Here is a 14,509-nt window from a genome sequence, read left to right on the forward strand (position 1 = left end):
ATAAACAATGTTCATTTTTGGCTAACTGCTTTTCAGCAATACCTTAGACATTCCTGGTTTTTATATTATGACTATTAACACAGATTATTGATCTGGAAGTTATTAATTAATTAGTGCAGGTGATTTGCATGAACACAAGCTATGTTTTTAAGGGGAAGAGGATATTCTACATCACCGCAGCTTAAACACAAAGTCAGCTGTACAATTCTGTACCTCTTTTAGACTTTTCCAAATGTAATTCCAGATGGCCTTTTTAAAAAGCATCATTGCCATAATTCAAACAGTTATAACTATAAAGCTTTTGCAGTATACTTAAGGCTTCAAAAATTACTTAGAGAAGGATCTCACAGCTGCCTGGACTGTGAACACATCATCTCGTGTGCATATTGTCATTGGGTTTATAGCCAGAACATAACCAGAAATGAGAGACTATAGGAAGAAAGACACCTGAAACCTCTACTGTAATTATTTATGTTTTTAATTAAATAAATTCTGTTTAGGGAAGAGGAAAAAAAAAAGTCTAAAATTCACCTCTTCTTGAGGTGCTTGAGAGATACAGAATTGAAGCAAAAAGAAACAAAACTCAACTGTTACTTAAGGGGTCTGTATTATACATTACGTCCAATTTTGGCTTCAGAGTGTCAAATTTTACAAGCTGTATAGCATTAGCAACAAGTCAGCTTGGTGTTTAAAGTGTTTGTTCTGCAGATTTTCAGATCCCGGGCTCCTAACAGCCTTCAAAAATTCGTGTGTTATTTACTGACATTTGCAAGTGCAAGTATTGATCACCTCAGTAGGGGAAGCCTATAAAATTCAGGCACTCGGTTCAGAGCTGCTGGCTAGGACACTCCTTGCTATGAGTAACCACTAACAATGCCTTTCTGAACACCATCTGTAATTCAGTAAAGCAAACCCATTTCTCTCTGTAGTTTGTGACTGCGTTCATGGGGTGTGCAACAGTGGAATTACAGGGGATGGAAGATGCACCTGCTTGTCTGGATACAAAGGGCTGCGCTGTGATCAGCGTAAGTAGAATTTTCCATGTGGGATGTATTCAGCAGCAGTGAGACAAGTGGAATTGGTAAGGCTGAACTGGTCTCAGGTTAGTCATGCAAAAGCAACCAAAGATACACTGAACCTCAAAGCCTCCCAGCGTGCAGGCACAGCTTAACCTGTCCCCTCTGTCCCTCAGCCATAGCTGAGTGCGAGGCGCTGCGGTGCCCTGCAAACTCCAGGTGTGCTGCCTCAGGTGAGGATGGAAGACAGCTGCAATGTACGTGTCTGCCCAACTTCCATGGGGACAGTACACAATGTGAACGTGAGTATTTCCATGTCTGACCCAGTTCTTTGCATACACCACTATTAGTGTTATAGTTCAAATACAGAATGTGCGTTTGAGCCACATCTCGCCGTTTAATTTTCCTGGTGTTCGTATCCCAAAGCACAAACTAGATTCCTTCAGGATGAAATTAAATCCTAAAATGTGCTTCAGAAGCCCAGCCATCCAACTGCTAACAAGTTAAAGTCCATGCTATCAGACTAAAGCTAGTCAACCCCCCTGAAATAAGTAAGGTGGATACCGGGTCATCAGTGCTTACAAACCCACTGCTGTCCTATCCCTCTGCTTGATACAGTTCAGCCTCATAGCTTGCTTCCATAAAAATCAAAAACAGCATCAATTTATTGAGCATCAATCATGTGGCAGCTCAGTTCTATCAGCAAGCAAAACTCTACAGGCAAGTTCATTTTAGCTTTCCTCTTTTTCATGAAACAAAGCTAATAACATCTCAGCTGGAAGTAAACTCTACCTTAGAGGTGTCTTTATAGTTTCCTCAACTTGCCATTGAATGCCTAAATTAAATGTATAAGACTCCATATGTACTTTTCCCTACTCACTTTATGTTATTGTGCCAGTTCTTTCTAGACCAGTTGCAACACAGGGTCTTGTTTAATCTGACGTTCAATGCACAATTTAGAAGAGGTTGGCTCATATTAGTCCCAGCTGAGGGGAAAGAAAGGAAGGAAAAGAGAACACAGTGAGAAGCACTTCTTAGGTGTGTCCAGGGCATGCCATCTTTTAAATACAATGTGTGCTTAACCATAACCTAACCTGGACATGAAGGTGTGAGAAGAGGCTCTCCAAGCACTGCTTGACTTTGAAAAAGAACAAGCAATGCTATTGCCTCAAAAAAAAAAAAATGGTTCATGGAAATAACTAGTGAGCTTCTAGTGTCATCCTGAAAGTAGAGAGTGTGGAAGAGTAAATCACTTTGCTGGACAGTTTTCCATACAGCTGAACCTATGACATTATATTGTTTAACTGCCAGAAAGAAAGCAGCCAAGGCCTATTGTATTGAGAAATATTTTCCAACTGATCTAACACGTGCTTGAAGCTTGCACAGACCTCATACCTCCCATCTGACCTTCTCTAGTTAAAACCCATCAGAGAACAAGGAAATAGTTGTGATATTTTAATGAGCATGTTACATGCTTTAATCTGTTTGTAACTCAGTTTGCCAAGTTAAGAGATGATTTCTGCTCAAAGGCAAACAGCTGGTTGCTACGATAGCATAAACACATTCCTCCCCTCCATCTCCATGCGGCCACAATACTTCAGACTTGGCTGTTATGAAAAGTTTAGTCTGCCTAGGCTTTGTTTGACATGGAGGTGCTCTGGTAAATCTTGTCTTCAATTTTAGAGCTTTAGGACAATGATTCATTTACTTCACTTCTTTTTTTCACAAGCTATCAACCCATGCTCCAGAAAGGTCTGTGATCCTAACGCTGACTGTGTGTACCTGGGGCCAAATCAGCACAAATGCACCTGTCGAGAAGGGTACACAGGGGATGGCCAAGTCTGCCTGCCCATAGACCCTTGCCAGGCAGCACCTGGGAGCTGCCCTGCACAGTCCAGCATTTGCATCTATGATGGTCCAGGAAAGGTCAGTGTAACTCCCCAAGAAGAATAAATGCTTTCTCTCCAAAAAGAAGCCATGAGGGGATGGAAACAGCTCTCAAGGAAATCAAACACTGCTCCTAGCTTTATCATAAGGCCTGCTGTTGACCAGCAGGGAGTCATTTTAGCTCCCCTCTGAAAATAGGAATGGCGATAGCATTGTTATTTCTGGGACTCCTTAGGCTCTGATTTGCCTCCCTAAAATGGAAGCATTGAAATAAGTCTCCCAGCTAAATTTTGTCTCTCTGACCACAGGGACTTGTAGGACCAGCAGGGTCCTTATACTGGTACCACATATACACATTTAAATTTAGTTCATTTAGGAAAGAAGCAATCTGAGTCTTTGAAAATAATCAATGAACAGCACTGTACAAAGACTGCATATTATTCATGATGTTGGAAACTGGCTCCAATTTCTGTGCATAAAACTCACACTGCCAAGAAAACAAGGCTTCAAAAGGCCTGGTTTGCTTGGACACCCTGAAGAGCCAAAAAGGGACTTGGTCATTCAGGGTTGTTCTGCAGTTCACGGTCATGTCTCAGTGAAGGGCACGTGGCTGAAACACAGGCTGGTGTGTACAAATCTAAGTTTTATAGTTGTGTCTGAACTCACAGGTGATTAATTAAGACACTGTGTTCAAGCCCTAGTTCCAGAAATTATTCTGAAATCCAAAATTTGTGCACGGCTAATTTTCTCTCCCCTCTCACGTCCCTCTGATTTAGTCCCACTGTGAATGCAAGGAGCATTACACCAACTTTGTACCTGGGAAAGGCTGCAGCATGATGGACAACTGTGAAACAAACAACACCTGCCACAAAAAAGCCAAGTGCTCAACAGTTGCACCGGGACAGATTGCGTGAGTCTTTTTGCTTATGAAAGTTGCCCCACAGTTTCTCCCTCTTTCCCAACTCAATGGGCTGCTAAAACAAATCCTGTGGGTGGACACCTCCTGAAGTTTAATGGCTCCTTTATCAAGGGCTAATCACAAGATTTAATGGTGTTAGGGTCAGCCAATTAACACAGTGTTAGATTTCATCAGGCCATTTGCTAATACCTATTAAGTTTTATTTTTAAAGCACTCAGAGGTCATTCCTACACGAGTAAATAAAAGGGACCAAAACCTCTTCTCTCTTCCTCAGAGCAAGCAGCATTGTCTGTCTCACAGCTAAAGTCTCTTCCAAAACAGAGCAGCTGCCTCTTGGCAGCAGTCCCTGGCACATGCTACACCTTCAACTGTGCCTGGGCACTGCCAGGGAAAATACTACTTGGTGTGAGCCAGAAACACACCAAGCAGCATGGTGAGAATTAATCAGCATTAATTATGGGACAGCACTGGAGCCCTGCCTCTCCTGAGTATACTAATATAGATACAGCCAGGGAATCTGCTCCCCCAATCTGTGAAAACAACACTAACCCCAGCAGATTCCTTAACACCTCGAGTCATGCAGGTGGGAAACTGCAAAACCTCTGGCAGACTTGGCTTTTCCTGTATAAAAATATGCTACATGGATGGTAGGAAAAAAGGCACAGATGGCACTAAACTCCACAAAGCTCTCTTAAACCATAGAAGTTGGTTTATATGTTTCCATAGCCCAGGGATGACAGGTACTGGGTTCAAGAGCTGTGCCTGAAATAAGAGGTTTAGGGGGCTGAGAGCTTGAACATGAAGGACAATACAGGCCACTCCTTATAAGTTAGGAAAAAGTTATCTCACAGTTGTGTAGACAGAAAGCATTCACTCAGGAGAGTATTCTTATTGCCAGTTCTTTTGTCATCCTGCAGCTTTCCCTTGCAGGTTAGTATCAGCATCACTTCTGTGTAAGGTACCATGCTTTTCAAGCAGATTTATCTAGAATATCCCCTCGTTCTCTTCTACAGCATAGCATGCTACTCAGACTGCTTACTATAGACTCACACAACACTTAGTATAGAGTACTACCATACTGCACAACATCAGTTGAAATTTGGAAATAAAATTCCTAATCGGGAACTTTTTTTCCTTATTAGTCACTGTTTCACTGTTGTAAAGCAATTTTTGAAAGCTGAGAAAGTTTTGAAAGCTTTAGAATGGGAAAATTAAAAATTTATCACTGGGCATGGAAAAGAACAATAAAAATTCTCTGCACATCATTCATTTTATGATATTTAGTAGCAAAAAAAGCACAGAAAAATGGAGTGGGATTGAAATAAAAATTGAGCCAAGGAAGATCCATTTATGAAAGAGGAACTTCACAAAGAAAAGCTTTGATTTGTAAATGTGGGCACAATAAATAGATGCTGGTAAGTGACAGAGTATTTTGGCTGCTTCTCAGATTTTAAATGTATTTGGGAGGGCTTTTTTGGTTGGTTATTTTATTTATTTGTTTTCTATAACCAAAGCAATAACAGAGACCACAAAACTACATTGTTTCCTTTCTATTTTTGTTTTGGTTTGATTCTTTTAAAGATACAGTTGTGTTATTTCCTTTCCCCACATAGACAGTTCTACTTTCTCCAGTACCAAATTGTTTGTATTGGAATAAATCTCTCATACAGGCAAAGATGTAAAAAACCCGAACACTTGATTTGACTATAACACAGCAGCATCCTCAAAATTCACAGTTTCCTTTGTCTTATGTTCCCAGGTAGATCTTTCCTGAGTGAGTGCTGACACTTTCTATGCTATGGTGTTGCTTCAGCACAGTAATCGTATTCAGTCTTGCCCAGAAGCTATGAAGCTCCAACCAGTGTGGAATTATCCTGCTTATTAGATCAAAACTTCTCTGGTTTCCACGGAGAGCTGCCTTACCACCAGTTAAACTCTACTATTTTCTCTCTTAATCCCACTCTTATTTTTCCTCTAGGCCTTCAGTGTAGAAATAAGTAGCTTCATAAACCAAAACTCTATTATAGAGGGTTTTGGTAAAATGGAGACAGGAAGCTGAGCTTCCCTCTCCCAGAGAGAAAGTTTTTCTTCCCTAAGTAAGCTGAAAGGGTGACAGCTCCCATCTTTTCCAATCCTGCTGGTCTTCCCCATGCCCAGCCACAGAAAGTCAATTCCTTCATCAGAAGGAGTGAGGAAACACACAGGCTGAGGGGTTCAACCCCATGCAATAGGTGCTGATCTGTAATTGCTCAATGCTTTCCTTTGCCACACAAATCCAAACTATTACTTGGATGCCCACACAATTATGAGCAATATTGTCCTCAGGAGAGAAGCTTCAAACCATGCAGGCAACTCTGCAGTTCACTGCAGCCCCCAGAAATGACAGCCAATAAATGTATTATGTTTAACCATAAGAACCACCTTCTTCTTTATGAACATTAGAGGGAAAAGAGAGGAGAACTTTATTTCGAAACCTGCATCTGATTTGTGCCGTATTTCAAGGGTAGTTCCTTTTTTCTACTATGCTATTTTTCAGCTCCTTTGAAGCCTCAGTTGTTTTCTTCTCTGTTCAGAAGTGAAAGGGACCTAGATACAAAAATTCAGCAACATTTGGCCCACCAAAAAAATGGATCAGCTCCCAAGGAGCAGCTGTTCCTCACTCTCAGCTGTAGATGCTTTAGACTGACATTTTTACCCAGGATCAGAGACAAAGCTGGAGATTCTTGGCCAAAAATCTCAACACTCCTCTGAGCCTGTAAGCATCTCCCCAGATTGCAGGGACTTTTAGGGACTTTCAAATAATATTGTTCTCACCAGAGAAACACCTACACCAGAGACCTTACATGGGGAAAAGGAGAGAGTCTGGCAGCAGCCTGATACTGCTGTGGGGTGTTAGTGCCAGGTGTGGTTTTTTAACAACCAGCACATGCAAATGATTCATATAGAAAGGACATCTTTTGTTGATGTGAAGTAATGTTCCTTCTCCAGTGATGCCATGAGGAAAAAATGTCCAGAGAGATGAATCACTGCAGGTAGAGCTTATATGAATATTGAACATGCTGCAGACTTAATAGGAAAGGTGCTACTAAATCCAGTGTCCATCTCATGGGCACCATGACCAGAGTCTGCTTTAGACAACCAGAGCACTGGGTCAGGCACACATCACTGGCACCTCTCACAGGCTGGAGTCCCCAGGAGACAGACAGGGTGTTATATATGAGATGCTATTGCCAGAACAGAGACAGCAGCAACATATATATCTAAAAAAAAAAAAAAAAAAAAAGCATAAGATTTTGTGCTTCAGCAGAAAGAAAAAAGGATAATGTTAGAAGTACAAATATCATTGCCCAAAATGGTGGTATTACTTAAAGGGCAGGGTAACAAACCACCACTTTGTTTTGTTGAAAGGACTGACACCAGTCTGCTTTTTCTATAAAATCCATGCAGCTATTCCAAGGAGTGATGAGCTGCTATCACCTCCCTTAACTACCATTAATCCTGTGAAATCCCAAGTCATGGGTGAGGTCTTCACAAAACAGCCTCCTGCTGCACCCCTTACATTTGTGCTGCACCTGATCACCCACAGACAGGCAGGTTCTGTGGATTTCTGGGCTTCAGCAACCACATTTGGGGACCAGAGGCTGCATGTAGGCTTTATTCAGAGGTCCTACCAGACAGAGACTGATAACTCTTGGCCCAGCTAACATGAGTCCCCCACAGCAGGCAAGCAGCTATCAGGCTGCCCCACACACCGACACACTTCAGAGTGGGCAGAAGCAAAGAATGAACTACAATGTACCAGTGCTTCCTGAAAACGCCCTCAGAGAAGCAGCAGGTAACGCCTGGTGCCCGTTTATTGAGAGCCACAGCTAAAAATCCCAATCCCTTCACAGGTGCACGTGCCAGGGGGGCTCTGTGGGGAATGGGTTTGTGTGCTATGGGAACATCATGGAGCGCCTCCAAGAGCTGAATGCACAAGTGGGAGGACAGTGGCAGGGCAAGCTGACGTCCAGCCTCGCGCTCATGGGTGAGTAACCACACGAAGGCAGAGCCAGCTTCTGCCCAGGGGGCTGATCCTGCCCTGTCTTTGCCCCCAGCACCCCCTGCTACAGCAAAGTGCCACCCACAGCATCACACAGCACACATGCAAAGCCCCTCACACAGACCCTCTACAGCTGCTCTGCTCCTCACACTGTGAACGCAGCCTGCAAGAACTTCCAGGCAGAAGGGCTAAACATGAGTTCCACAACCCCTCACACATCGTTTGATATCACCAGTGGGTTTTGCCCCGCAGTGTAACAAGTGGGATTGCCCCACTGCTTTGGACAAATGAGATTTGGTCTAGAATGACACACACTAGTCCATCCAAAGCACTGGCATTCCCAGTTAGCCTGTGAACTGAACAACCTAACAGCCTTCATCATCTTCTCTGTGGCCAAAAAAAATTGAGCTATGAACAAACGCTGCTAGAATTGGTGGATCTTTGACTTAAATTTGTAAATGTGGGGAAAAAATATTTCTGTTGAATATAATTTGCTCAGTCCCACAGAGCCCAGCAATTAAAATAAAGACCATGAACAGAACAGAATAAGAATCTCCCCTAGCTGGCCAAGGTCAAAACCTGGCAGTGACTCTCATACTCAGCACTGAAGATCAATATCCATTGCCTCAGCACTGGGAGTTCAGTTGCAGTTTCTCTGTGCATTTCTCCTCACGTATCTGAAAAGTGCCCAGCATGCTGAGTTAACAACAACACAGATTTTATGTTCTCTGGTTAAGTTTTGGACATAAATTTGCCATATGGTCTACTAGGCAGAAGCTACAAAGACACATTAACCACACAGGTTATCTTACAATATATTCACACCACACTGATGGCTTTCAAAAGCTAAGAATTTAGAGATGCTTGGTAGACAGCATACTAATTTTGAGATATGTTCTTTGTACAATACACCTGTAACAACTGTAAAGATTTTTTCAGTTCTGATTTTATACCTCTAGAAGAAGAGCTGAATATCAGAAATATTTAATGCCTTCAGCTACAGAACCAGTGGTCTCTCATGCTGCTGTCTTGGATACAGAAATAGCCTCTGGGTAGTACATGAATTCTAATTAACTTTCAGTGCATCACTTTTGATTACCAGTCATGTGTTTGCTGATATTTGCAGTACCAGCAGGTTACCAGCAGCATATTTCTCACCCCACAGAGACTGAATTGATTTAAAGCAGAAGGCTGTCTTCCTGTAAGGACACATCTCCAAAGAAAGTGCTGGGTTCGGGTCCTTGCTCAGGTCTGCATGCCACAGAATCCAGGCTGCCAGAAGCATCCTGAATGCTTTGCCTTGTTTTGTGTCAAATATTCACTAGCACCTGGATTGCACATTCTATCTGTCTCTCATCTTTTAATGACTTGAACTTTAGAATCTTAAATTGATATTTAATCAGATAGTATTATTGCTCATTCTCCCTTCACAGTTTTGTACAGTCGCTTTGTCAAACAAGCTTTTCAATAGGAATTTAAACTTTTTTTATTTCCTCTTCCCATAAGGAAATACCTATGAATGGCAGCTGAGCACTCTTGGGCCATTTACTGTGCTTGTACCAACAAACAAGGGACTCAAAGGTACAAATGTAAGTAAACAAGAGAAAAGGTTTCACATCAGGGGGATTTGGCTTCTGCAGAAATCTCATCTGTTCTGTAAGTGCTTTGATTCAGCAGATACAGATAATTTACTCTAGCAGATTTCTGGACACATTTAAATCTAGGGGCCACAGACTGCATTTCTTCCACTTGAAAGAAAAACAAAATAATTTGGCAAGGCAGGATAGAACACTGTCACGCCTCAAGTAAATTTTGGATTGTCTTACATGACTATGCTCAAAGTTTTTTCACTGAGTTGAGACAGGGTTTGAAATAAGATCTGAATTGTCAGCAGAGAGACCTGCAGGTCACCTTTTACATAAGGGGGTATTAAAAAAGCAGTGGCTTTAGTGTGTAAAAAAAAAAAAAAAACTGACATGTAAGTAGTACCTTCCACTGACATCAGGACAATTCTGGAGGCACCTACTGCTCATGCAGGGACATAAAGGTACAATGTGAGCTGAACTGAAACCAAGAGAGGTCTGCACTTCTTTCAGACTCCATCATCTTGCTTCAGGGTAAAATGTGTAATTTCAGAATGTAACAACTGAAGAGAACAAAAAAGCATTCAAAGCATTCACCATTAATATATACATATTTTTAGATGAAGCCTGCCTTGAAATAAATCTCTGTTCCTCTGCTTTTCTAGATAAAGGATCTTCTGAAAAATAAACAGAAAGCCCAGTACTTTGTTAAACTCCATATTATAGCAGGTCAACTGAACACCAGTAGCTTGAATGATGCTAATGCAATATATACTTTGACTGGCAAGTCAGGAGAGATATCAAGGGGAGAAAAGGTAAGTGGCCTTTCAGCCTCCCACAACAAGAATAGTGCTCTCCTTTCCCTCCACAAGGAGTAGGAAAGCTCTTTCTGCAGGGAGACATCAAGGTGAAGATAACTGCTGGATTATGAAAAACCACAGCTGTGGCCATGTGTTACAAGTTCAAGTCAGACATGAAACCTCGCTGGCAGCAAAGTTCCCACTAAAACCAGGGGAAAAAAATTACCTTTAGTCAGATATGAGCACTGGGTGACTTGGCAGACTAACACAAACTGGTCTGAAATGCTTGCTAAAATCAAGTTATCTTAAATCTGCAGGTATGACCAACAGAGCTGGGGGGAAGTTAAGAGAGCCCAGGTGAAGTAAGAGGTGGCAGGGGAAGAGAGGAGCCCAAAGTTTATGCTGGAAACCTGTAAACACTGCTCACATGGAGCAAGCAGTGACTGAGCTGCATCAGCAGCCTTGGAACCATGCAGCAAATGGAAATCTCCAGCAGAGAGAGCACACATGGCAATTAACCATGAAAAATACACAGCAGAGTTCATCATTAGCCCAGATTATCCAATGTCAGTAAACATCAGGGCAAGTGTGATCCCACAATTTAAAAAAACTCATTCTCTATGGGTGATACACCAGATCACCAGATTTTGTAATCTGGAATTATTGTTCTTGGTCCTTTGTGTCTCTTGATGGATTGGGCCTGTGTGGAAGCTGAAATCATGTTTTGCAATAGATCAGTGGCATCTGAGCAGAGATATCCATTTTGTATGTTCAGTGAGTACACACTCCATTTGTAATAGGAAAATATCTTTGCTGTCTGAGCCCTGTTTTTTTCCTGAAGGCTTCAGAACAGTGCAGAATCAGCAACATTCTGTTGTTTTAAACATACATAGAATATAAGGAAATGGGTTGGAGTCCCGTAAGATTATAGGAGCTGACCTTTCTAGTACAGCAATATTTTAAATCATTCCCTGGCAGATTTTTACTACAAACAGAATATTAGAACTCTTTCAGGTTCACTGAATTCCCCTCAGGACCTGTTTCTGTTTCTCATCTGAATTTTGCTGTCCTGAAAGATCCTGAAGAATCATGGTCCTGATCCAAAGGAATTTTTTTCCATTTCCTTGATAAACACTGGAAGCAATCTTTAGCCTCCTCAGATTCAAATTGCTTAGGTATTGGCAACAGAAGGAGGTCTTAGAGTACATTCAACTTGTGTATCACCCTGCTGTGATTTCATAATAAAGAACTCACTATCCATTGCTGGCTTCTTTCAGGATAACCAATTAAGGATTCGAATCCAAGGAGGAAGAGGGAAAGGAAAAATTTTGCAGGGAGATATTATTGCTTCCAATGGAATTTTGCATATTATTGACAAAGCCATGGACAGCGTGGAGCCAACATTTGAGAGCAGCAAAGAGGTGAGCCATAAATTATACATATACAATGTCAAACTTTCTCTTAAAATACTTCCACATTTAATGAAGGAGGATGACTGACAGAAACTAAACAAATTCTACTGAGCCATTGCACATAGCTCACAGAAGCAATATTCAAAGTGAAAGGTAATGACACAGCTTCCACAGAAAGCAGACATTCACCCTTCAGCCAAGCTGGACCATGGAGGGCTTGGATGTTCTCGCTGCATCTGAGTGGTTCCTTGGATTATTGGCAGTCATGATCAGTGAATTTCACTGAAAGCCAGAGTCACATACTAAAAGGAGGGACATCTATACAGATACCAGGCAAGATTTGTATTCAAAGTTTCAATCCCTCCCCCCAAAAAGCTAATTTCTTTTAAACAAAAGGTGATTTTAAATATTTTGGGGTTTTCTGTGCCCAGCTTATCATGCTTGCTTAAAAGCTCTCTTCCTTACATTGCATTTTTCAAATATTTTACTCCTCTACCTTTTTTTCTGGCGATGACGAGATAAAAAGTCCTTTCCCATACACGCACATCTGTGTTTCCTGTGACCACCCACTATTTCAAGACAATGACAGAATCTAACTATAAGCCAGCATAGTATCAGGAAAAAATTGCTGCCATCTCAGTCATTTCCAAGCACCACCATCCCCGCCAAACTAAATGTATTCAATCTGTAACAGCTGAGATGCATACAGTAAGTCAAGAAATTACTCATGAGAACTGGTGTTTATTTCATGTTCCCAATTAAAACAAATCTTACTTTTTATCCTATTTCAGAAAACCATAATGTCAGTACTTCAAGCTAATGGAAGATACAGCCAATTTACATCTCTGATAGAGGTAAGGATCCAGAAAAGCAGTTACATAAAGCTACTTTCAGATGTTCTTCAACATTAATATGTCATTTCTCTTTTATTTTTAACCAAATCAGAAAACTGGCCTAGGAACGGATTTACAGCAGGACAACCAGCCTTACACAATTTTTGTTCCAAGTAACAAGGCTCTGAGTAACATGAAAGCTGAAGTTCTGGATTACCTGCTTTCTGAAGAGGTACAGTCTTTCTATAAGGCAAATCTTTCTTAGATAGATAGGAGACACATACATGCATTATTCTGTGTTCATCTTAATTAGCTCCGGTGATCAAGGTTGAAAGCCATCTCTAACAATTAAAGATCAAGACATTACCGAGAGAGGAAGAGGATCTGGGGTCTCCCACCACATATAGGGATGATGTTCCTCCACACCAGGCCCCCAAACCTCTACTTTTGCCCAGACATCACAGCCTGGACAGCCACATAGCACAGCCCAAAAACCTTTCCTGAAATGCATCACCCTTGGTGGGAGCAGTCAAAGGAATCAGTTGCCACAAGGGTCCCACTGGATGGGAGTCACTGCTGATGGGGTCCCAGGAGGTGGATGTTGGTGTCCTGTCCCCTGGACACCTCTTGCCTGTCCCAGCACACACGCATGTCACAGAAGGCCCATATCATGTCCACTCATCAAGCAAGACTGGGTTTCTGAGGCTCATTTTGGGCTAAAACAGCCTCTCTTCTGCACTGGTAGGGTTCCTGGAAGCTGCTGGAGCTGGTGAGATACCACATTGTCTCCAACACCGAGGTGAGCCCAGCTGCTTTGCCAGCCCAGAGTGCAAGAGCAAGAGCCACTGTTGGGGTATTGTCAGGACTGCAGACACAAGTAGCAGGAAAAGGACTTACTGCTGTGGAAACCAAGTGACCTCTGAGCCTATTCTGCTAAAACCAGTCTTCTGTTTTTCAGAAAGAGCTGTTTTTTTTCATCCTCTAAGCAAGCCCCTTGCTTTTCCTGGGGGGAAGTTCATCCCCACCCCAGTCTGTTATGGGGAAGGAAGGAAAGAAAGAAGTGATTGTATCCTTAATGAAAGGCTCTGTTTATGTCATCTGATGTGGTCACTCCCATCACACAGAGTGCAATCAGAGGGAACATGAGAACCATGTGTACCTTCCTTCACGGTACCAGCACCACCACAATGGTCTGTGGGTGCAAACATGGCTATTTTTAGAGACAAGTATTAACTTTAATTAGAGTGATTGTTATAAGTGGAAGAAAAATTAATATTCTTTTGAGCAATAAGGTCATCACAGGCAGGAACCAGCAAGCTCAATCATGATTTAATGACATTAACTTTGTTACACAAGCTGGTTAGTCAATGCAAGGCTGACCACATTGATAATAATTTTCTCGCACCAAAGAAAGTCTTTCTTGTGAAATCTGTCTGGATTTGAAAAGAGTAATGATATTGCACTTCTCTCAACCACTTTATACTCATTTCAGCTAGAGGTTGCCAGCCTTGTCTCAATAGAGCACATCAGGACCATGGCAAAGCAGTTCATTCACTTTAACAGGACCAGCACTGTAAGTCACAGCCCTCACCTGTCAGCAGCTGGCTCTGGTCGAGGCAACTTTGCATGCAGGGGAAATAGAAAAAGGAATAAAGGGAGGCATTAGCAGAGGAATTTCTTGCTATAATGAGGCAGGAATTTTCAACTTCTCATTCCCACCTACTGTTAGCATTAATATTCTAAAGGATGCAGAGCAAATGATTGGTATGTAAGGACAGCCTACAGGGGTTTTGTCCTTAGGATTATCCAGCCCAGGAATGATCCTCATTCATGCTCTGCCTTTTTTTTTTAAACAAAAAAAAACTATTTAAAATATTTAACATCATTATTTTATATATTTCAGTAATTTTAAACACTTATCAGTGCACACAAAAATATTCTTTTTCTCTCTTTAATATTATAGTCTCTGATCCTGATATACATAGTGAACATATTTTTTAAAGTGTTAATTTTTCAG

The 14,509-nt window shown here is 41.7% G+C and overlaps 1 protein-coding gene across 2 annotated transcripts in view; it reads left to right on the forward strand.

Annotated features, from left to right (window-relative positions):
* The window catches only part of STAB2 (stabilin 2), a 71,835-nt gene that overhangs the window by 8,778 nt on the left and 48,548 nt on the right, over positions 1 to 14,509 (forward strand). For both annotated transcript variants that reach the window (XM_062491265.1, XM_062491264.1), the window contains exons 6-17: positions 930 to 1,025; positions 1,193 to 1,318; positions 2,746 to 2,942; positions 3,680 to 3,813; positions 7,716 to 7,849; positions 9,371 to 9,453; positions 10,113 to 10,262; positions 11,525 to 11,668; positions 12,451 to 12,513; positions 12,605 to 12,724; positions 13,238 to 13,291; positions 13,985 to 14,065. In XM_062491265.1, coding sequence (XP_062347249.1) covers positions 930 to 1,025; positions 1,193 to 1,318; positions 2,746 to 2,942; positions 3,680 to 3,813; positions 7,716 to 7,849; positions 9,371 to 9,453; positions 10,113 to 10,262; positions 11,525 to 11,668; positions 12,451 to 12,513; positions 12,605 to 12,724; positions 13,238 to 13,291; positions 13,985 to 14,065 — 1,382 coding nt within the window. The remainder of the gene's footprint in view (positions 1 to 929; positions 1,026 to 1,192; positions 1,319 to 2,745; positions 2,943 to 3,679; positions 3,814 to 7,715; positions 7,850 to 9,370; positions 9,454 to 10,112; positions 10,263 to 11,524; positions 11,669 to 12,450; positions 12,514 to 12,604; positions 12,725 to 13,237; positions 13,292 to 13,984; positions 14,066 to 14,509) is intronic.

This window comes from Cinclus cinclus, chromosome 4 (genome assembly GCF_963662255.1).
Source record: "Cinclus cinclus chromosome 4, bCinCin1.1, whole genome shotgun sequence".
Lineage (NCBI taxonomy): Eukaryota > Metazoa > Chordata > Aves > Passeriformes > Cinclidae > Cinclus > Cinclus cinclus.